At 51.9% G+C, this 20,153-nt stretch overlaps 8 protein-coding genes across 9 annotated transcripts; 5 read left to right on the forward strand and 3 right to left on the reverse strand.

Annotated features, from left to right (window-relative positions):
• The first annotated feature begins 1,299 nt into the window (after positions 1-1,299).
• Positions 1,300-5,619, forward strand: PV09_05925 (uncharacterized protein). The gene is made up of 2 exons (XM_016359494.1): positions 1,300-3,951; positions 4,009-5,619. Exons 1-2 carry the CDS (start codon positions 2,018-2,020, stop codon positions 5,264-5,266), a joined length of 3,192 nt encoding a protein of 1,063 aa, XP_016212743.1. The 5' UTR covers positions 1,300-2,017; the 3' UTR covers positions 5,267-5,619.
• Positions 5,416-8,225, reverse strand: PV09_05926. 2 transcript variants are annotated; one of them, XM_016359496.1, is made up of 4 exons: positions 7,966-8,225; positions 7,470-7,904; positions 6,233-7,420; positions 5,416-6,168 (listed from the first exon to the last, which is right to left on the reverse strand). In XM_016359496.1, exons 2-4 carry the CDS (start codon positions 7,740-7,742, stop codon positions 5,893-5,895), a joined length of 1,737 nt encoding a protein of 578 aa, XP_016212745.1. In that variant the 5' UTR covers positions 7,743-7,904; positions 7,966-8,225; the 3' UTR covers positions 5,416-5,892. The 2 variants fall into 2 exon arrangements, with proteins under 2 accessions (XP_016212745.1, XP_016212744.1); XM_016359495.1 differs by having other exon boundaries at positions 7,470-8,225.
• A 1,093-nt stretch (positions 8,226-9,318) lies between these two features.
• PV09_05927 (uncharacterized protein) lies at positions 9,319-10,323 on the reverse strand. The gene has a single exon (XM_016359497.1). The coding sequence runs from the start codon at positions 10,224-10,226 to the stop codon at positions 9,426-9,428; it is 801 nt and encodes a 266-aa protein (XP_016212746.1). The 5' UTR covers positions 10,227-10,323; the 3' UTR covers positions 9,319-9,425.
• Positions 10,324-11,272: 949 nt separating this feature from the next.
• Positions 11,273-12,690, forward strand: PV09_05928 (uncharacterized protein). Its single transcript, XM_016359498.1, has 4 exons — positions 11,273-11,428; positions 11,576-11,614; positions 11,671-11,822; positions 11,969-12,690. Exons 1-4 carry the CDS (start codon positions 11,361-11,363, stop codon positions 12,436-12,438), a joined length of 729 nt encoding a protein of 242 aa, XP_016212747.1. The 5' UTR covers positions 11,273-11,360; the 3' UTR covers positions 12,439-12,690.
• PV09_05929 (uncharacterized protein) lies at positions 12,447-15,272 on the reverse strand. The gene has a single exon (XM_016359499.1). It carries the CDS (start codon positions 15,256-15,258, stop codon positions 12,631-12,633), a length of 2,628 nt encoding a protein of 875 aa, XP_016212748.1. The 5' UTR covers positions 15,259-15,272; the 3' UTR covers positions 12,447-12,630.
• A 125-nt stretch (positions 15,273-15,397) lies between these two features.
• PV09_05930 (uncharacterized protein) lies at positions 15,398-16,209 on the forward strand. The gene has a single exon (XM_016359500.1). The coding sequence runs from the start codon at positions 15,438-15,440 to the stop codon at positions 16,107-16,109; it is 672 nt and encodes a 223-aa protein (XP_016212749.1). The 5' UTR covers positions 15,398-15,437; the 3' UTR covers positions 16,110-16,209.
• Positions 16,210-16,596: 387 nt separating this feature from the next.
• PV09_05931 (uncharacterized protein) lies at positions 16,597-17,607 on the forward strand. Its single transcript, XM_016359501.1, has one exon. It carries the CDS (start codon positions 16,721-16,723, stop codon positions 17,378-17,380), a length of 660 nt encoding a protein of 219 aa, XP_016212750.1. The 5' UTR covers positions 16,597-16,720; the 3' UTR covers positions 17,381-17,607.
• A 1,221-nt stretch (positions 17,608-18,828) lies between these two features.
• On the forward strand, positions 18,829-20,133 carry PV09_05932 (uncharacterized protein). The gene is made up of 2 exons (XM_016359502.1): positions 18,829-19,388; positions 19,443-20,133. Exons 1-2 carry the CDS (start codon positions 19,286-19,288, stop codon positions 19,868-19,870), a joined length of 531 nt encoding a protein of 176 aa, XP_016212751.1. The 5' UTR covers positions 18,829-19,285; the 3' UTR covers positions 19,871-20,133.
• Positions 20,134-20,153: the final 20 nt, after the last annotated feature.

A 20,153-nucleotide genomic window follows, 5' to 3' on the forward strand; every position in this document is an offset into this window, starting at 1 on the left:
CGGCCGTGACTCCAATGTAGGTTACGCCCTTCTAAGATGCGTAACTCGGAATGTATACTCTCTTGACCATCCCATCTGCTGGAATTCAAAATTCCTTCGTAGTAGAAAGAAAAATGACCCAGACCTGGACCGCCTTCTTGGCAACAACGGCAAAACGGGCAATAGCCTGCTCACGCCTCATCGTTCAGTAGGAGCTATGGAATGCAAGAGTAAAAAAATTGAGTGGTATGCGCAAAAGCGTGCCGTTGCGACGGTGGGAGCAAAGGCCACCATTGACAGCGGGAGTCAAACCGTCGTGACAAGTTGACTCAGAAACGGGCAGCTACACCGAGTAGACACACACACGAGCGCTCTCACATGACGAGAGACATGGGAAAAAGAACGACACGAATGTCGTTTTCATCACCCGCAGCAGTTGGCATTAGCGAACGAGCATCTCGACGTGAGGTCAACCCCTCGGAGCGGGATGCTCGACAGCGGTACAACATGGTGTGGAATTAGCACGTGTTGTCCGTCGGTTCGAAGATCTGGTCTTTTTGGAGAGGGGAAGACAGAAAAAAGGGGATGAGGGACAGTGGAGATGGAATACGACGCTTCTCTTAAGAGGTTCAAGAGGAGGAATTACGAACATGGGCTTGAATGACGGGAGAAACGGGCAGGCAAAGGATGGAAGCGCCATGCACGGGTTAAGCGATCCAATGAAAGGCGATGGGTCTGCTGAAGTCGTCCCTTTACGGGGGGACAGGCATTGCGGATGAAACAAACAATTGCTGTCGCACGAGGAGAGAAGCGCACGACCAGAGCAGATTGCACGGTCTGCGATGTTTCAGACGGCGCTGAAGGTCGACGAGCACAGCACGGGGTGGTGGTGCAGCGCAGAGGGCGTGGCCAGAGAAAAGGCCCGAGGAGATTCGACCAGGACCGGGCGCAGAACAACGGACGAGACATCGCAGACGCAGCGTCGGACGAGGCGAGAGCGCAGCCGTGGGTAAGGCACGGAGCAGACGGGGCAAGACGCAGTGGGATCGGGCAAGACACAGAAGCAGAGCAGCCGGGCGACAGAACCGGGCGGTCATCGTCAAATGGGCTCGGTTCGCGCACGGCGATACGTCACAGGAAGAGACGGCGACTTGATGGCAGCAAGCGCCTGAGCCGCGCGTGTAGGCGAGCGCAACAGGAGACTCGGGCGGCGCCCCCAGGCAGGTCTGGCGTGGCGGATCCAAAGAAGCCAAAAGACACTTGAAGCGCGCCAACGTAGAAAGTCTGCAGTCTGGTGCTTCGCATCTCGCCCCGAACACCATCGACCACGAGGCCCCCTCTCCATCGTCACCGTCGACCATTCACCCTGCAGTCATCCGTGGCAACATCGTCGGCAGCGCAGCCCTGTTGTTTGGCAGTCTTTTGCGGGTCTCTTTTGATTGGCCAGACCCGGCCTCCCGTCTCTCCAAATCCCGCCCTAGCACGATCCTTCTAATTGCTCGCAAGCGAGCGAACAGCTAACGCCCGAACGACCTCACCCTTCACGACACCATCCCCAACCTCACCCGCATGTGACGTTCCCACTGCGTCTTTCAACGCTACTGCGCACGCTGCCGCTCGTCGACTGTCTCGCGCCGACTGTCGCGCCTCCACCGTCGTCGTTCCCTTGTGCTATCTTCTCACTCCGAGGACCGCCGTGTGATGCAATTCCGCATTCCAACCGCTTCGACCACCAGACTCTCCTGAATACGTTGTCGCAACCTCGATCCCGCCCGCAATTTGCTCGCCTTCTTTCACGTCGCAATCGTCCGCGCAGCCGTGGCCGTCGCCGACCCTCCAGCGTTCTTGCACACGCCGCTTTGTTGACTGGCTGAGACGCTTCTCTGGCATCCGGCCCGCGCTTCGCCTACGGATCTGCCCGCTTCCTCATCTTCTAGGCACCTACCACGTCGCGTGACTGTTCAAGGTGCAAGAAGGCTTGACCTCTGAGAGCCACGGCGATCGCGCCGCTGGAGGAGACGGCGGGAGCCAGGAAGGAATGCCAGGCCGGCTGCTGAAGATGACAACAAACGGCGTGGAAGGCGCAGACCATGTCGTCAACGGCAAGCAGTCGCTGCCAGGCGCCGTACAACCCGCCAATGAATCGAGCATACCGGGCTTAGGCAAGCGTGCAAGTGACAACGCGCTCGTAAATGGCGACTCGCATCTCCCTGGCCTGGGCGCATATCCTACGCCCAACGGAGTATCGCCGTCTAGCCCAGCAAAGACGGCGCTGCCGGACTCGATGTACGATCTGCCTGAAGAGGTCGTTCATATCACCACCGGCGTACATTCGCTGGGCGCTCTCATTCAGAGAGTTTCGGCCCAGTGTTTTAACGAGCTTGAAGCTACGGTGGACCAGCTCGCACGCTTACCACTTCAAATCCCGTCGCCCATGGCCAATGGCGCTGGCGGCATCCACCAGACGCCGACGCTTTCGGGCAAAGACGAAGAGCGCAATAAACAAAAGAAAGGCCTCATCCTCAAGTTTGCGAGCGACTTCCGCGCAAAGTTCATCAAACTGCTCGTGCTCACAGATTGGGCGAAGCGAGACCAGAAAGACGTGAGTAAACTGATAGACCTCAAAAATTGGCTTGTCGTCCAGGACGACGCGGCTCTGCAAGCAGGAAACTGGTTCTACAATATCATCAAGGACCTGAGATCCTTCAAACTCGCGAATCCAGACCTGGAAACCGCTCTTGCGGTGCTTTCCAAAGGCGATGTACCGTGGTTACCGCATCTTGACTTTCGAGAGCAGAAGGCCCTCTCACCGGAAAGTACGCTGAAAGTGCTACGGCAAATGAACGCAATCATAAATCTTCGGTTGGTTCTCCATGAGGAGCTAATTCCGCAGCTGCGCGACTATCGGGTCGCGAACGGTCGGGCGACCTTCACTTTTCCCCAAGAGTTTGAGCTGGACGTGTACGTAGCCAGCGAAGATCCTGAACAACCGTGGTACTTCCTCGATGTGCGGTTCTTGTTCGAACCCGCACCGCAGATGAAGGGCGAGAGATTGCGAGCGGTAGTCGATTCGCGAATGAACATGGCATTGGCGGAGAATGGGCTTAAAGGTGCGTGCGAATTAGCGCACGACTTTGTGCTCACACATAAGATCAACATTCTCCGAAAACAGGCTCAGGAGCTGCAAAGAGGCATATGGGCCTCTTCATTGAACGTTGATATGATCAGGCGTACTTTAGTAGTTCAGTATTGGACAGAATCACCGCAGCCTAAGAGTTGGATCGAGATCGGTATCGCGACAGGGAAGGATAAGAGCAGAAGGCGGAAAGCAGATAACGCGATATCGTCACAAGTGAAGACCCGATGGATACGGAACGGCAAGGAGCAGAAGGATGTGGAAGTTCCCATTGATCTAGCAAACCTGTCGCTGGAGCGGCTCCTGAGCGCATACATTGCGCGACATAGCTCTCACTTGCTCGAGAGCGTGCAGGAAGGTTTGGAGACGCAGGCGTTGAATCTGGCGCACGGGGAAGAGAGGCTTTTGAAGATCGACTTGACGACATCCGAAACTGAACCTGCAGATTGCGTTCTGAGAGCTCGAATTGGCGGGCATCCCACGACGGCATTGCAAATTGATGGCATCACTGGGCGACTGTACTTCAGTCCAGCCGGCATAGCAACTCCGAAAGCTCAAGAAGCCTTGGAACGAGCGAAAGACCCTGCTACGGAAGCGCCCGCTACGCTTTTGCGATACCTCACATATGACATTCAGCTGAGACTCGAAAGACTCATAGACAATCTAGGTTGGGAAGCAATGCGCCATCTGAAAATAACCAGGGACGACATTAGCAGGCGGACGAAAAGAGAGGCACTGAGATTCGGGCTTTATCAGCCTCGCAGCTTCAAAGGATCACATTGGTATATCATGTTTACCATCAATCTCTGCGGAGAGAGCTGGTGGGTGTTGGAATTGTGAGTGTCTTTTGCAAACTTCGAGGCAAGAGGGATATGTTACTAACTTTCGACCAGTGACCCTTCATCTCCCAGCAATGCAAATGCTGATGTCGCCTGTTCGCGTCTAAAGGTGCCTGGCACTGGCGATCTTCTTGCTCCTCTCTCCGTGCAAACATTGAAGAAGCTTGAGCAATCCGCAATCAGTGCGTCGTCATATATTGCGGCAAATAGGGATCTCACTGCTAGGGGTGTAAGCACTGCCATCAGACATGTTCCTATTGACCTCAGCAAGACTCCCTTGGCTTCTTCCTTTAAATCAAGCACAGCGGAGAAAACCTTGCCCACACTCATGATACGCTTCTCACAGCTACTGCGTTCTACTCGGCAAGGTTTTGCAAATGATCTGCTTCAATTGCAATACTTGAGCTTCGATACAGATTTGGGTCAAGTCCGGCTTGTAGCAAAAGGTAGGATGCGAGATCCAGCCAAAGTTCAAGACGTTCTCCAAAAAACGAAGGATTCGAATGTCGCCTTTTCTCCGGACGGTTCCTTTTCCATGTTGCTATCTGCCAAAGTTGGCGTCTCCGTTGTCCCCACGATCGTCGCTCGCCTAAATACTCTTAACACCTTGTGTCATTTCGCAAAGATCCTAAGGAGAAGTGGGTTCGAATGCAAAACCATTTCCTTCAGTAAAGTGTGCTTTAGGTTTGCGCAGGATCAGGAAATCACTCTCGTATTCGCTGGCACAGAGGAGGACCCTCGAATCAAGCTGGAGATTGCGCGGGACAATCCACATCGACGGGTGGCCCCGCTGCTCGAGGAGATTGTGAACGATCCTGAAATGGGCTTTGAGCGCTTCGTCCTGGCGCTAGATTATTTTCACCCTGTGCTACGTGCATTTCAAAGGCTTGAGCAGAAGCATGCACTTGACTACCCTGCAGCGCCTATCATCCACCCCAGGCAAGTAGACTTCTACAGGCTGCTGTATCCAAATCCAAATAACCCCAAAGAGCCGTATGTAATCTTCGATTTGAGTTTCAAGCGAAACAAGGACGACCTGGAGTGGCGCATAGCAGAGTTTTCGAACCAAAATGCTAAGCTGGAACGCGAAAAAGTCTTTCCCAATATCGAAGCTAAATTAAGCGAGTTCATGAAGCGTGTTGGAACGGGTTGGACGGGTATGCGGAGTATGATAATAGCACCACACAAAGGGGGCATCGAGGAGGCAATTCTTGAGCTCGATCGATGTGTATGGGATGCGATGGGACGCGGCACGATATCGCACTCAAGAGATGGTAAGGGCATCGGTCAAGATGTCATAACAATAGACTGAAGATGGATGAATGGGGGACCCGAAGAGACTATGAAGCAGCGCAATCCGTTGCAATTGCCCATATTGGGGCCAAGAACTACGGGACTATCTGCGCGCGCGCTTTCTACCTTTGCTTTTTTTTTTTTATCAATGTCTATACGGGGGTTCGAGAATACCCAGAATCTTGCTTCCCGGTCTTTCGTGGACAACAGGCCTAATGGATGACGACATTTTCTGTGAAAGAAATATGTCGATGGGGAGAAACCAGTTTTGGATGTGTAGAAAATAGCTTGTATGCTAGCAGTGACAAGGAGAAAGCGTTAAAAGAGAATGTGATGAAAGCAATACAGAGACGAAAGCGACCCTTCGCAGCACGTGTTTTTTGTAATTTGCTCAGTCTACAAAGGAAGCAGCAGCCTTTTCTTGGTTTATTAGCTGGCCAATGTCGATGGTATATTCGTCCCAGCTTCCCTCAATATAAAAAAGGCAGGCGTCTGCCGAATCAACCGGCCGCCACGCCTTCACTCACTTCTCCGATCTCCCTTACCGCCTTCATCAACCTCAAGCTCAAACCCCATGTATGAACAAAGCAAAAGCCCACGAAGAGAATGAAGAAACAGCAGCCCTTATCCGCCGAATTGGTTTGTCTAGAAGTTCTCCTTGCCCCATACGAATCGGAATTCCGAGTTGGAGTACATGTTGCATTTGATGTGCAGGGTGCTGCCAAGACCCTTTGGACCGCAGAAGAAGACACCAGCCTCGGCCGGCTTGTGGATCTTACGGATGGCCTTGAAGATCATGTCCCAGTTCGGTCGGCCGAAGTTGGTGGGCGCTCTGAGACCCGTGATGGCATCCTGCTCGGCGTTGGCGTCGTTGATCATGATGTTGGTTGCGTCTTCGGCGCGGATCTTGGCCGTTAGGTACTGTGAACGAATCATGTTAGCCTTGACAGATGCAAAGTCATCGGGTGGGACGGAAAATGCGTACAGTGTGAATCTCGATGGCGTGGTCCATGTCCTGTGCCTCGATGGCGAGTAGCAGAGAGCGGAACCACTCCAGCGACCCGAAGTCACGGCAAATCCAGAAAAAGTACACCTTTCGGAGCCGAGTCTTGCCCTTTGGATAGTTCATCCGGTACCAGATGCTCTTGAGGATGGAGGCGAAAGGCGTGACACCGATACCAGCACCTACCAGGACGGCAACCTCGAATTTGAACACGTCCTCAGACGCAGATCCGAAGGGACCGTCGACGTAGACGCGTGGAAGAATTCGTCGGAGGCTGGGATCCACGCCCTCCTCTTCCACGGATTTGACGACGGAGGTGTCCTTGGAGCCGCCCTTGGAGAAGTCGCAACCAAGTACCGTGGATACTTTGCGAGTGAAGTCACCGACGACGCGCATGTGGATCGATATGTAATCTTCCTCTGGAGCACTCGTGAGAGTGAAGGGGTGATACTGCCAGACTGACACTTCGGGGCAGCAGAAGAAGATGTATTGACCAGGCTTCGTGACCGTGTGGTCCTTCTTGATCTGAATCTCGCATACGTTGCTGGGGTGCTGGATAACTTTGGAAACGTAGGTCCTGTGACGTCCACGCACTTCGCGAGCAATACGCTCAGCAAGGTACGTGAAACCTCCTACGAGCCAGTACTGGTAGAAGACACCCACGCCGAAACAATATGGTTCGCTGTCGTTTTTGATCATGCAGAATTCTCCGTGGACGGACCAGAAGATAAAGAACACAATAAACATGTGGTGGGTGTACCAGAAGCGTTCATAGTTTGCTCGGCGTGGTTTCTCAATGGATGTGAACACCATGGCCATGAGTGCTACGAGCATGATGTACCCCGACCAACCTGGGCCTGTCACCAAGTTCGCGAGAATGAAACCCACAAAGCCCAGCTTTTCCTTCGCAGCAAGTTGAGCATAGTTGTTCCAGTGAGCAATGGTGTGGACCCATGTAAAGAAGACAATCGACCAGGCAATCAACTTGTGGAAGGTGATATTCTTGTCAAGCTGAATGACACCATTCAGAGGCGTTTGGCGAGCGAGCGATATCAGAGTTCTGCAGACGGGCAGCAGAATGAGGGCGACGTCTACGTGAAGCACCAAAGCTGCCGAACGAGCGAAAGAGTATGTCAGACCGAAAATGGCTCGCGCGCCCGTAAGAGTGTCCTGTAGACGTTAGCTTCGAGAGTTTCTGCCACATGCCGCTTGATCATACCTTGAGATAATAATTCATAAAGCCGAAGGCAAACACCATGCCGTGCAACAAGATGAAGACCGCGACGAAGAACCTTCGATAGCCTTCATTGATCATCCAGACATCGAACTTCTCTCTCCAGGTCATCTCTCTCCACGGCTCATCCGTCACTTCACCGGACATGAGCATGCGGCTAAGAGGTGGCCATCGCGCTCGCTCTTTTCCGGATAGACTGCTCGCATTCGACGGCGAGCGTCCCAGCTCCTTGGAGTATTCCTTGTAAAACTTCTCCATATCGAATATGTACAGAAACCGCCGCTAACTCTGGTGGTTCGGTTTCACCGCACAGCAGTTCCAATTAGCGAAAGGGCGGCCGGCGTCCTGCAGTTCAGAGCCCGCTGAAAAGATCACTGCGGCGACGAAAAAAAGAATTGAAAGGTAAGGAGTGATGAAGAACTATGGGATCCTAAATCAGCGCATTCTAAAAGGGGGAATACGAGAGGCGAAAGTTACGTACTGAGAGAAGCGTGCCCGCGCAGGAGAACGTCAAGAGAAAGTGGGACTTTGTACGGATAGTCCAAGGAAGGGCCATAGGCCGGACTAAAGAGCAACGTCGTGCGCAGACACCTGCGCAACAGATGGGGCCCAAGAAGCAATAAACAAGGCAGGGGAACTCCGGTGGAGCACACAGGGAAGAGACGGCTGACAGCGAATATGAAAGGGACCAGCAAGCCTTGCTCCCTCGTTCAGTGGATCGCCAGGTTGACGTGCGGCACGGCCAGCATCAGCTATTTTTCATACTGACATGATAAGTCGGGAAGATCGGGACGCTCGTCAAGTCCTCGAGAACGCGCAGATCTTTGGTCAGAAGCAGTTCCAAGTGTTTCTCAATTACGGTCGTGAAAACGCAATGGCAGCGAATCGTCTTCTGAGGCAGGCCGAGTCGGGCATAGCGTCATGCGGCTGAAACCAATTGGCAGGGGCTCCATACTGCAGACTCGATGTTGAAAAGGGGATTGTGTGGAGCTTTGCGCCTCCAGCCCTCTGTCTCCTGGAAAGCTCTGTTTCATCTTTTTCGGGCGCTAGAGGACTTGCAGCAGCGCTTATCGATTGTCCGCCTTCCGGCAAGGTAACTGGACAGTGACCTTCCCCACGTGCTTGTGGTCTCCAGCACATCAGACATATACAGTTCAACTCGCTGATCTGGAAAGTCTGCAAGAGACTGCATATTGGCTCTTGATGACAACATTCGAGGTCGTTATCACTACCAGGGTTGGCTAGGACGCTTTGACGACGACCCATGAGCTGCGCAAAAGCCTCCGACATGGCTTGCAACAAGTACACGCAGCGCTGGAAACATCTCGTTCGACCATTCCAGAAGTATCTTTCCGTGGAGACCAACTTGACTGCATACCTTCAATTTGCTTCATTTCAATGCGAAAGCTATGCTTTAGATTGCGGATAAGAATCCCCTTTCGCACCCAGCTTTACCTACGCAACCGCCGGATGCTTTCAGGCCATTCTAGACGAGATCAAGAGCCACTGTTCGCCGAGCGTGCATGTCTTGCAGCGTCCTGGCCTGTCTCACCTGACACTCGAATTGGTTCCTATCGTGTGATGTTTCTTCCTTCATTCAATTTCGAGACAACAACCCATGCGTCGAAACCCCTTGCCTTCTTCAGCCAGAGCACGTTTGCCATATCCTCTTCTAGTAACGAAACGAAAAGCTTAGCATGTTCGAGACCAATGATTTGAAAGCCGACGACGAGCCACGCAAACGAAAAATTTAAGCGAACGCAAGGTTGCTGATGAGGTCACGTGTTTGCTATCACCACTCGGGACATCGACATTCAGACTATACGACAGTCTCGTCAAGGCTTCCATTAAGGTGTCTATTTTTTGCGAGAGACCCATCGGGCAGGCTCAGCGTCCTTTGACTAGCTTTTGAGAACACGAGAATTCACCGATTTCTCTCAACTACATCATACTCCATCCGCCACTTGCGCTGATGGTCTGCCCGGTAATCCAGCGACTCTGATCCTCTGCGATCCAAGCCACTACTGATGCAATCTCCTCCACAGTAGCCAGTCTGTTTTCCATCGGCGTGTCTCTTTTCTGCATCTCAACTATCTCCTTGGGGATCTTGTGGATCATGTCGGTCTCAACTGGGCCTGGCTCTACGGCATTGACCGTATGACCATTGGGTCCAATTTCTTTTGCAAGTGATCTAGTGAAGCCCTCCATAGCCGCCTTTGACGCGCAGTACGTGGTCAAATGAGCAAAACCATGCCGGGCACCCACGGAACTGATGTTGATGATCCGTCCTGGCTTTCGCAAATGAGGTAGTACGGCTTGTGACAGGAACAAGACGCCGCGGACGTTGAGGTCGAAAACTTGGTTGTAATCCTCGACCGTGAGTTCATTGAACGGGACCACCTTCTCCATGCCGGCGTTGTTCACGAGAATGTCGATATGCGGTCCAAACGCGGCCGTCGCAGCGTCTACTATTCTCTTAGGCGCATCTAACTTGCTGAGGTCGGCTTGACATCCAGTCGCATCGGCACCATTTTTTAGGGCCTGGATTCGCAAAATCAAGTCGGCAACAAGCTTTTCACTCGACTGGCTGGTGTACGTTAGCACAATTTTTGCGCCTCGCCTTGCAAGTTCGAGGGCGATGCCGTAGCCAATGCCACGTGAGGCGCCCGTGACGATCGCCACCTTATTAGCCAGAGTTGGTGCCATTGCGCAGGTTCGTATGTTCAACAGTCCTACGGTCATTCGTGGCACTGGCGCTCGATACAATTTATTGCTCCGTGGGGAACTTGCACCGGGTTGCTCAGATTCTGTAGGCTTCCGAAGATATTCGGCAAGCCGCAAGAGAGCCCGTCAGTATTCGGGACACTATCCAAGACTCATCTAGGCGGAATGCCGATCATCACTATGTTGAGTACTTCAGCACGCGGCTAGCCACCCAGGCTTAGTTCAAAAATGTAACTTCCGTTCCCGCTCGAGGCATTATCTCGGACGAATCTACAGTCGCGATGACGTATCTGACCAACTTCCCAGACCTACACTTTGTGGGCAGTCTGCCATCGGAAAGTTGATACGTGGGAATGGGGAGAATAATTAAGATGTATTGAGGCATACGACGATTCTAAGGAAGTCATTCGTATTGGAGCGGATCCGATGACCAAAGTTTGGGGCAGAGTTCCTCCATCGGCGGTCAAGGGCATGTATCCTGATTCTGGTGCATTCTCGTGGTGGATTGAGGAGGATTCAACAGTTGAGGTGTAAGCCTCCATCACCAAAATTGTTCGTGACGACTTTCACTTCGTGTATAGAGATGTGGCTGCCATAAGCGCTGCATTTTCCTTTTTGTGACATTCCCTGAACTCAAGAGATTGGTCGATAGTACTCCACAGATAGTGCGCGCTTGTTTGCAACTCCCTGGCAGCGTTATGATATCGCAGAAAGCCGTGGCCAACGCTGGCAGGCCTCCAATGCTTCTTCGAACTCTCTTGTACATGCTGATCTGTAAAGTCAACACTGATGATAGATTCTACTGCTGGAACTTCAAGGGGATGGAGAAATGATGGCGCATTTATAAGAGCAATGAGACACTAACATTACGCCTATAGAAAGGCTCTGACGACCAACCGTGGGACTACTGGTTCAAAATGCTTCATTGTAAGAGATTCTTGATGTAAGGCAACTTTAGGGAAGTGGTGTCGGGGACTACGGAGCAGTACAGGAGACACTAATCGGACGCCTACCCCACGTGAACGCGCGAAGGGGTCGATCTTAGCGTGGCCTCATGCACGCAGGGAGATTGACAAGATCTACGTTGCTACAAGATCAGCTTTCTTCGCATTCCACCCTGTTCTCATACTACACATTCGCAACTGTTCCGCCATGGCAAACAAGAACAAGAATAAGTATTCGGTCATCCTTCCGACATACAATGAGCGCAAGAACTTGCCGTTGTACGGCTTTCGCATCTGGCCAGTTTGCGACGTAGTCGAGCTAACACGTCTGTACAGAGTATCACCTCCCCTTTGACCTGCGACGTTGCTTTGAGAGGCCGGGCATGTCCAATGGTCTGACTTCAGTGCTGATGAGCCGAAAAGAATCATCGTTTGGCTTCTGAATGAAAGCTTCACCAAGAAGTAAGTTCTCTCGTCGAATCCGTTGCGCCACGCCTCCAGTCTCTAATCCCCCTCAGCAATCTCGACTACGAAGTTATCGTCGTCGACGACGGAAGCCCTGACAAGACCGCAGATATTGCCAGACAACTCGCAAAAGCGTACCCGGGTCGAATCGTTCTCAAGGAGCGACAGGGAAAACTGGGCTTGGGCACGGCATACGTTCATGGACGTACGTACAAACCTTTCCTGAATTCACATGCGCACACACCAATACGCCCGCCCAAACTTTGACCCCTATAAATGACGCTCCTTGGGGGGTTTAGAAAAGAAAGGGTTTCTTAAGAACTGACGCTAACATTTGCTCTTCGGCTCAAGTCCAATTCGCGACCGGTAATTTTGTCATCATCATGGACGCCGACTTCTCCCACCACCCCAAATTCATCCCCGAGATGATCCGCGTGCAGGAAACCGCCGACTACGACATTGTGACCGGAACAAGATACTCTGGCAGCACTAGCGGCGTGTTTGGCTGGGACTTGCGTCGCAAGCTCGTCTCCAAGGGCGCAAACATCTTTGCCGACACGATCCTGCGGCCGGGCGTGTCCGACCTCACGGGCAGCTTCCGTCTGTACAAAAAGGAGGTGCTGCAGAAGGCCATTGCCAAGGTGCAGAGCAAGGGCTACGTGTTCCAGATGGAGCTCATGGTCATCGCGAAAAGCATGGGATACACGGTCGCTGAAGTGCCGATCACGTTCGTGGACAGGTTATACGGAGAGAGCAAACTTGGTGGAGATGAGATCGTGCAATACGCGACGGGCGTGTTAAGTTTGGCGATGAGAGTTTGAAAGCGTCTGCCAAAGTTTGGAGTGTTTAGCTGATCGCCTTGGAACAAGTGAGAACTTTAATATGTTGAACGGGAGGGTAGAGGGTCTTCCGCGATACCAATTATGTGTACATGGCTATTGATTTTGTAACACCAGCTTTTCTGAAGTCTATTCAAGACCGTTGCATCATCTGCGTTCTAAGGCAAGACCGCATTAAATATCTTCTTCATCTAGCTCTCGCAAAGCCTGCTCATCAGCCACAGGTGCTCTAGCTTCCTGCTTCTCGTAAAGTTTTGCAAGGAACTCATCCGTGCTAGCCTCATCGATGGTCTTGTCCTCTCTCACCCTCAGAAACCTAGGGAATCTCAGGCTCAGGCCCCTCTCATCGCTAATCAGTCCAATCGCGGCTGTGTATGTTGGACTCAGCGTAACGTCGGCAAAGACCATCTCCCAAACTTCCTGTGGTTCGAACCACACGTCCGGGTTGCCCGCGTATTCGACATAACTAGGCCTGCTGATCACGTTCTGGCCCGTGTCTGGGTCGTATTTGGCTCGATTGGCGATGTAGAAAGCGTCCGTAAAGCCGGATATGCATTTCGTAACGGCGACTAGTGTGCCAGTCTCTGCATTGCGGACGGCCATAAGGATAGGAGACCACCATTTCGCTTTCCGACCCTGGCCGTGCCAAGCGGCGATGGGAATCAGGTCGAGCGTGTCGGCTGAAGTGTTGTAGTCTTTCTTCACCTTAAGCCAGGATTCCAGGCGTTTATCTGGTTCGTAGGTCGCGAGCAAGGCTTTGCGACGAGTTCCCTTCTCTTTTGTTGCTAGAATTGAGCTAGGCACGTCGTCTAGATCTTGCTTGATCTTTGTGGTTTTCTTGCCATTCTTCTTTGGGGTTTGTGATGTCTTTTCAACAAGCTTCTCATCATCGATTTGCATAGCATCAGAATGCCATTCATTGTCGAGCACTTTCACCATAATGCCTTCGCATTTCGTGTCGGTAGCTTGCTTGAAGAAGTCGAGTACCACTTCTGAATCTGCAGACGTTGCGTCGAGGCTTCTAACCCATGTGAAGCGATTTGGTATTTCGACAAACAAGCTGCGTAATAGATTCCGTCTCTCCCTGAATGATCGGTCCAAAAGCTCTTCACCGTTCAAGTACATCAAATCAAAAGCGAACAAGCAGACATCGACTTTGACTTCATGAATCACCACATCTTTTCTGGCTCTGTTTGTGAGCGTCTGAAATGGCTTCAGATCACCCGTCTCTTTGTCCACAGCTACGACTTCGCCCTCAAGGATAAAGCTGCTGACGCCCTCTCCCCGTATTTTCGGTACAAGCGCAACCAGGTCGGGGTATTTTTCTGTCATGACTTCCAAATGCCTCGAAAATATGGTGACTTTACCTTGCTCGTCGCAATGCACCTGAGCTCTCTGTCCGTCGTACTTGAACTCGCAACTGAAATCGCGACCTTGTAATTTTGTAAGCATTTCACTAAGATCTCGCGTGATACTACCTAACATTGGCCGTAGAGGAATGTGGAGAGCAAGGCCACAGCGGAGGAGAAGCTCGTCGCACACGCCAATCTCGAGAAGCGTCGCCACTAAGTCGTTGTAGTTTGGTCTGCGTGCAAATGAGGCTTTGACTTTTTCTTCAGCTTGTTTCCAGACCTCTGCAAGCTTTTCTTTCCTCATATTTGACAGTTCAGCAGGTGATTTGGTTTCGAAGTCGGCATCACGAGGTTTTGAGAGCAAGAACGCGCGGGACAAAGCAATAAGCATGGTCGTCTTCACAGCCCCTATTCTTAAGTGCTGCACAAGTGTTCGCACAATGTACCTGCTTTCCTCGGCTCCTCTTGCATCTTGTATTAACCTATCGACAATTCTTTGCTTCACCTCTTGGCTACCCGTCCCCTTGCTTTTTGCAATCTTGACCAACGAATCGTATACGGCCTTAATGGTCAATGGCTTAGGCTTACGCAACGTAAAGGACTGCCGTTTCTTTGCCTCGAACGCGACATCGCCAGCATCACCATGCTTGTTGTAAATCGCTTTCAGGCCCGCATTGTCCAGTCCGCACACCTTTTTTAGAGCCTTGGATATTGCTGAACCCCCTAGTCCGAGCTCAAGGTCCATATATGGAGGCGAAATAGCGTTTGTAGTTAACCATACTGCTGGGCGAAGAGATTGCGGATCGCCTTCGATCAAAATCCTCAACAAGTTGACTAGAGTATCCACAATCTTGATGCGACTGGTTGTAGCATTTACCAGCACGAAGCAGCGTGTGAGTAGAGCATATGTCGCCTGGCCACCATCTGAAGCCCAGTGTCTCTGTAACTCTGGTAAATACTTCTGTGGGTCAAATGTCAACGGATTTTCATCAAAGGGTATGTTTGAGGTGATGACATCTTCGTCGGCAACGGTTGACTGTAAGGCTAGGGTGTTTTGCAACTTCTGTTGGCCAGAGGAAATGGAAGGTAGTGGTTCCCGTCCAGTTTCCGTAGCAATATTCGTGGACGTGCTGTCTCTATCCTTGACGTCAATAATAAGGCTCGCAACAGCTGGATCCTCGTCTGGGACGCTTTCATTCTGCGCTTTTCGCCTTTCCCGCTCTTCTTTGTCAAATTCTTCTTGAAGTTGGCGGGCTAGCTCGTCATCGCTCAGCGCAATATTTCCTTTGGCTGGGGTTGTCTCATCGTCCACAAGTCGTCGTTCTGATGGTTGCTTCGCCACAACCTTGGCAGCATCTTTCTGCTTATTAAAGAAGAACTCGAGACCTTTGGTTTGTTCATTGCTAGCCTGATAGCTGTTTGTCTTTCTTTTCTTAGAAGGGCTGCTCATTGCTTCAAGTCATGGCGAGCGTGGTAAATCTATCATAACAGGTCGCTACCTGTCGGCGATGAGATCATGGAGCTTGGGCCACCGACTCGTTACGCGAAAGCGCGGTGTCAGGTGAATCGGTCTGATTAGGCCACTGTCTATGAATTTCAACAATCAATTATACGAAGTGGAATAGCACGATGGCTGTAGCCAATCTGGCTCAAGATATTGCCTCTCATCTCACGAGACAAGGCCTCCCACCTACAACGGCGTGGCTGAACAAATTTCTCTCCACCCAACGACAAGCGCCTTTACCAGCATTGAAACAGTCTGCTATGTTCAAGATCTTGCAGACGGATATCACACTTTCCCTGCAAGACTCGCCACCCTCGATATTCCCACACGACATCGCGAACGGAGAGATTCAGGAACGGCAAGTGCCTGGCCCAATCCCTGTACAGATTTTAGACATTGAGGACATTGGTCGCAGCCGCTGGAGTCAAATCGAAGCCCTAGAGGCTGAAGAGAGGGGCGAGAAGACGAAAGGGCGGGAGATTATACGTGTTGTACCCGGGGAAGATGATGATTCCGTGGACTCTCGGCAACAGAGCACAGGGCCACACAAGCTTCTACTTCAAGACTCACGTGGTACTAGCGCGTATGCTATGGAGCTTATTGGCATACAAGGCCTTGATCTAAATATCAATATTGGGGCAAAACTACTGCTTAGCAACGTCACTGTTGCAAGAGGAGTGTTGCTCCTGGATCCAAGAAACACCACCGTCTTGGGAGGCAAAATCGAGGATCTGCATAAGCAATGGAAAGAAGGCAGGAAAGAGGCTCTTAGATCTGCAATACAACCACGTTCATGAAAAGGGTATCTCAATATCTACGCTTCAGAGAAGCTTGCTCTGGTCTCCAAACGTCGTTGAAAGATCATCAAGCATGGGGAAGAGACTGAGCGATTTTCTGGGAGCTCATGCCCTCATTGGCTGCAGATCCTTGGTTTCCGTGATATGTTACCCGCCGCGTGGCAGTCTTAACGGAGAGCCCAAGCCACGTGCATTGAAGGCGACAAACGGGAAAAAAAAGTGATGATTACTTGTATATTGCGAGCTCCGCAGTGACGAACCAAAAAGCAGAGCCGCTCATCGACTTGCCATTTTCTCCTGTAAGAAAGGCTAGCGTCAGGGGCGAACCAATGAGCTTGCGAGGAAATGCTGTGGCTGAGTGGCTGAGTGGCTGGGCAAGGCTGGTGATGAAACCCTCAGCCTTCTCACCAACCGCTGCAACAACAACCAAGAACACAGAATGAGCATAAATACGGTAGCGAGGGAGACCATTAGGCTTCTCATCATCAAACACTCGATTGCAACATTTTAAACAAAGTTTCTTCCAGGCCCCAGCGCAGCTTAAAAACACTTGCGATACGACTGCTCACACCTCAACGTCAAAGCTAACCATATAAAATCTTACAAACAAAATGATGCGCCCATCGTCCATCCTTGTCTCTCTGGCCCTGCTCACTTCCGCGACTCTTGCAGATGATGGCCAATACCATCCGGACCAATACGGTGCCGGCACTACAACCGGGACCGCTACAGCTACACTTCGAACATATACAGCCCAAGCCTACGGAACGGCTACAACATCCCCCACTACAGTTGTCGCCTCACAGCTAGACAAGACATCTGGCGCTGGCTCCCAGGTCACAGCGACTGCATCCGAGAATGATGCTACGGCAACAGCGGGTTGGGAATCGCAAGTCACATGGCCGGCCGGCTGCGAAGAGTGGGCAAACCCATGCCCAAGCGGTGCACACATCTCCGGCGGCAGCATTGCGGGCTACACCAATGGATTCACCTCATTCCTTACCGAGACAAACAGCAATGGCGTGATTACCGGTATGCCATCGAAGGCTACAATTCCGGCCGGTGTGCAGACTACCAGCATTTCAGCCACGACGCTGTTGACCGCTACCTCAACGAGCAACTCCACAAGCGCGCCGTCAAGCGCGAGCAGCACGCAGAGCGGCTTCACTACCGGCACCAGCTCTGCGCAGCAGAGCAACGGGGCGGGCATCAACACGGTATCCGCGTTTTCGATGCTCTTGGTTGTTGCTGCAGTTGCTAGTCTATACTAGCGAATCAAAAATCTACTTTGAATTGGATGGGCTTTTGGGTTTGTTAGGCCCAGGAATAGCAAGGCGTTCTTAAGGAAAGCTATGTTTGAAATGAGAACATGATAAACGTTATGACCATGGTTTGGCGTTGGCTGGGAAATGAATTGGCGATGTAGGTTAGTATCATGGAGGCATAGATCGACGCAACAGATGAACGATATGTAAATATGTAGAAATATTCAAAGCCTAAAGATATTATAAAACATCGATTGTGCACAATTTTTTCCCATAAGTGGCTTCGCGAACAGACAAAAATTGATTACCGAAGGAGGCGCGGAACTCACGGTGAAGACACCAACCTCGTCCAGCACTGAGTGAGAAGTCTGGAGAACAAAAAAAATAACCAAAAAAAAAGAGAAAACATACGACAGCACCGGATTCCCACGTGGTCACCCACCGTAGTACTAATGGGCCGATACGAGGTTTATATATGAGTGAGCGGACGGGGACTCTAGTTCTCCTCGTTCTATGATCGTATGTGAAAGATAGTGTTGTCAGTATTCAGCTATATCTGCCGAGGACATATGCATAGGTAAGCTGCGTTGCATTTCATCATGTTCACGATGTGGATGACTGGCATTCGAGGAATTGGCGAGATGTTCTTACTGCTTGAGGGTTTTTGACAACCATTATGCTCAACAAAATCGTTGGGTCACAAGCGCTAATGGGAGGATTGACCTGCAGCAAGAGAGGACGTTCAGTGGCCAGACCCTGGATAGCGCGGGCTTCACTTCCGCCTGCAGAACTGGTCGAGGCGTGGTGCATGACTTGGATGCTCTGTCTCCCGTGCATCAGGCCGGACTGGCGCACTTCGCTCAACGGAAACGGGCATCCTTCCTCCAGGCACGGGGATGGGTGGTTAAATAATGCTGGCCAGCAGCAATTTGCGTGTGAAACCGGAGATGAAACCCTGGGTTCCCAAACCGTCGAGTCGCGAGACCAGGCGATTTGAGAGGAGGCATGTCTCGAGTAAGCGCGCGAGAAAACGGACGTGCCGCCCACCCTCTAACTACTAGTGACATACATACAAAGCCGTGCCATATGCAGGGCAGGGAGCGAGGACATAGACCGGAGATGCGAGCGCTCGGCGTTCGCTGTCGGGTTTTCCTGCTCGTTCAGCATGGATGATGTGGCGACGATGAACGATGCCCACGACACATGGACAGCAGCGGGCCAGGAGCATCTGACGACAGACTCATATTGCCCATGGGCTAAAGTCCGTACTCCGACCGACGGCGACGAGCGAGTATCGGCAGGTCGAGACCTTCTTCGGGACCAAGAACGATTAGACGCCGATAGGCCGTGGCTGAGGTAGGTGAATGACGAGGTCAGAGGGTTGGAGATCCGTGATCGACACGCAGCATCGCCAGCGCAGTAGTCATCGAGGGCATGACGCGCGCGCCCGGGACCAAGCCCGTCGCCCGTCGTGGTGGGAAAGCAAGTCAAGTAGTCAGTGCCAGGCCCGGCTGGCGCATGTCACATTCCTTATTTTGGTCCTCCCAAGGTCTAGGCGGCGAGCCAAAGTCAAAGTCCCTTGAATCATTCATAAGTCGGGAAGCCCAAGCCTTCGACCAGCTTCAGTGACCATCCATCCGTTGGCTGACTGCGTACCTCAATTAAAACGCTTTGACTGCCTCGACACCTAAGCCTCACCAGCCTGTTGTGATATAAAGTCGAAATACACCGTGCCTCCACTCTTTCTTCTCCTTTGTCATCCAGCTCACCCTTCCCGCCACCCATCGTCTCCGACATCGTTCCGCCGTCGACTCGCAGCCCGGCCTTCGGATCAGCTTCACCTTATCAAGCACGCCTCTCGCGTCATCCAGAAAGGCAGTCATACTCTCTCTTTCAGTGCCACTCGCAACCATGCGTTTCAGCCGATCAAGTAGCGTCTCCTCTCTATCCTCGACCTCGTCACTTGACGAGCAAGAGACCGTTCAGATCTTCGTCAAGAACGTCGCTGGAAACAGTACGTGCATGCCGGATCCGGCAAGTGATCACCCGCTCACCGCAGACGCAACAGTAATACCGCTCACTCTACCGACGAACACCACCATCTCGACGCTGCGATCGCTTCTCGCCCTGCGCACAAACCTTCCACAGTCAGACCTGCGACTTGTCTTCGCGGGCAAGCACCTGGACTCCTCCGCAACGCTTGCCGACGCCCACATCGGCTCAGAATCGACGCTACATCTTGCCCTGCCACTGCGAGGCGGCATGGCGAAGATGCCCAAGTGCGACTACAAGAAGGACGACCCCCAACACAAGTGCAAGGAGAAGATACAGCCAATCATTGGCGAGTGCGGATTCTGCAGCGGCAAGTTCTGCAGCAAGCACCGGTTGCTGGAAAGCCACAACTGCACCGGGCTGGAAGACTGCAAGAAGGAGAGCCACGAAAGGAATGCCAACAAGCTCAACAGCGAACGAACCATGGCGATCAAGGGTGTTTAGACCAAACCTGTTCCTCACCCTTGCTTCACGTTTTGTCCAGTTCGACGAGAAACACCTCTCTTGTTTCTCTGTATTTAAAGGGAATGCTTTCTATCGTGGGTGGGATCATTCGGTTGCCGCTTTATCAGGCTTCTTTGCAAGCATTGAATTCGCGCCGGCGTACACGGAGCATGGCGCTCAGGATTGTCTAGCTTCTAAAGCTACGTAAATGGAACCCAGTCAGAGATCAAGAATGCTAAGATCTACATTTCTTCTATACAAAATCAGTTGCATCGTGCATGTG

Source organism: Verruconis gallopava (genome assembly GCF_000836295.1).
Source record: "Verruconis gallopava strain CBS 43764 unplaced genomic scaffold supercont1.19, whole genome shotgun sequence".
Classification (NCBI taxonomy): Eukaryota; Fungi; Ascomycota; class Dothideomycetes; order Venturiales; family Sympoventuriaceae; genus Verruconis; species Verruconis gallopava.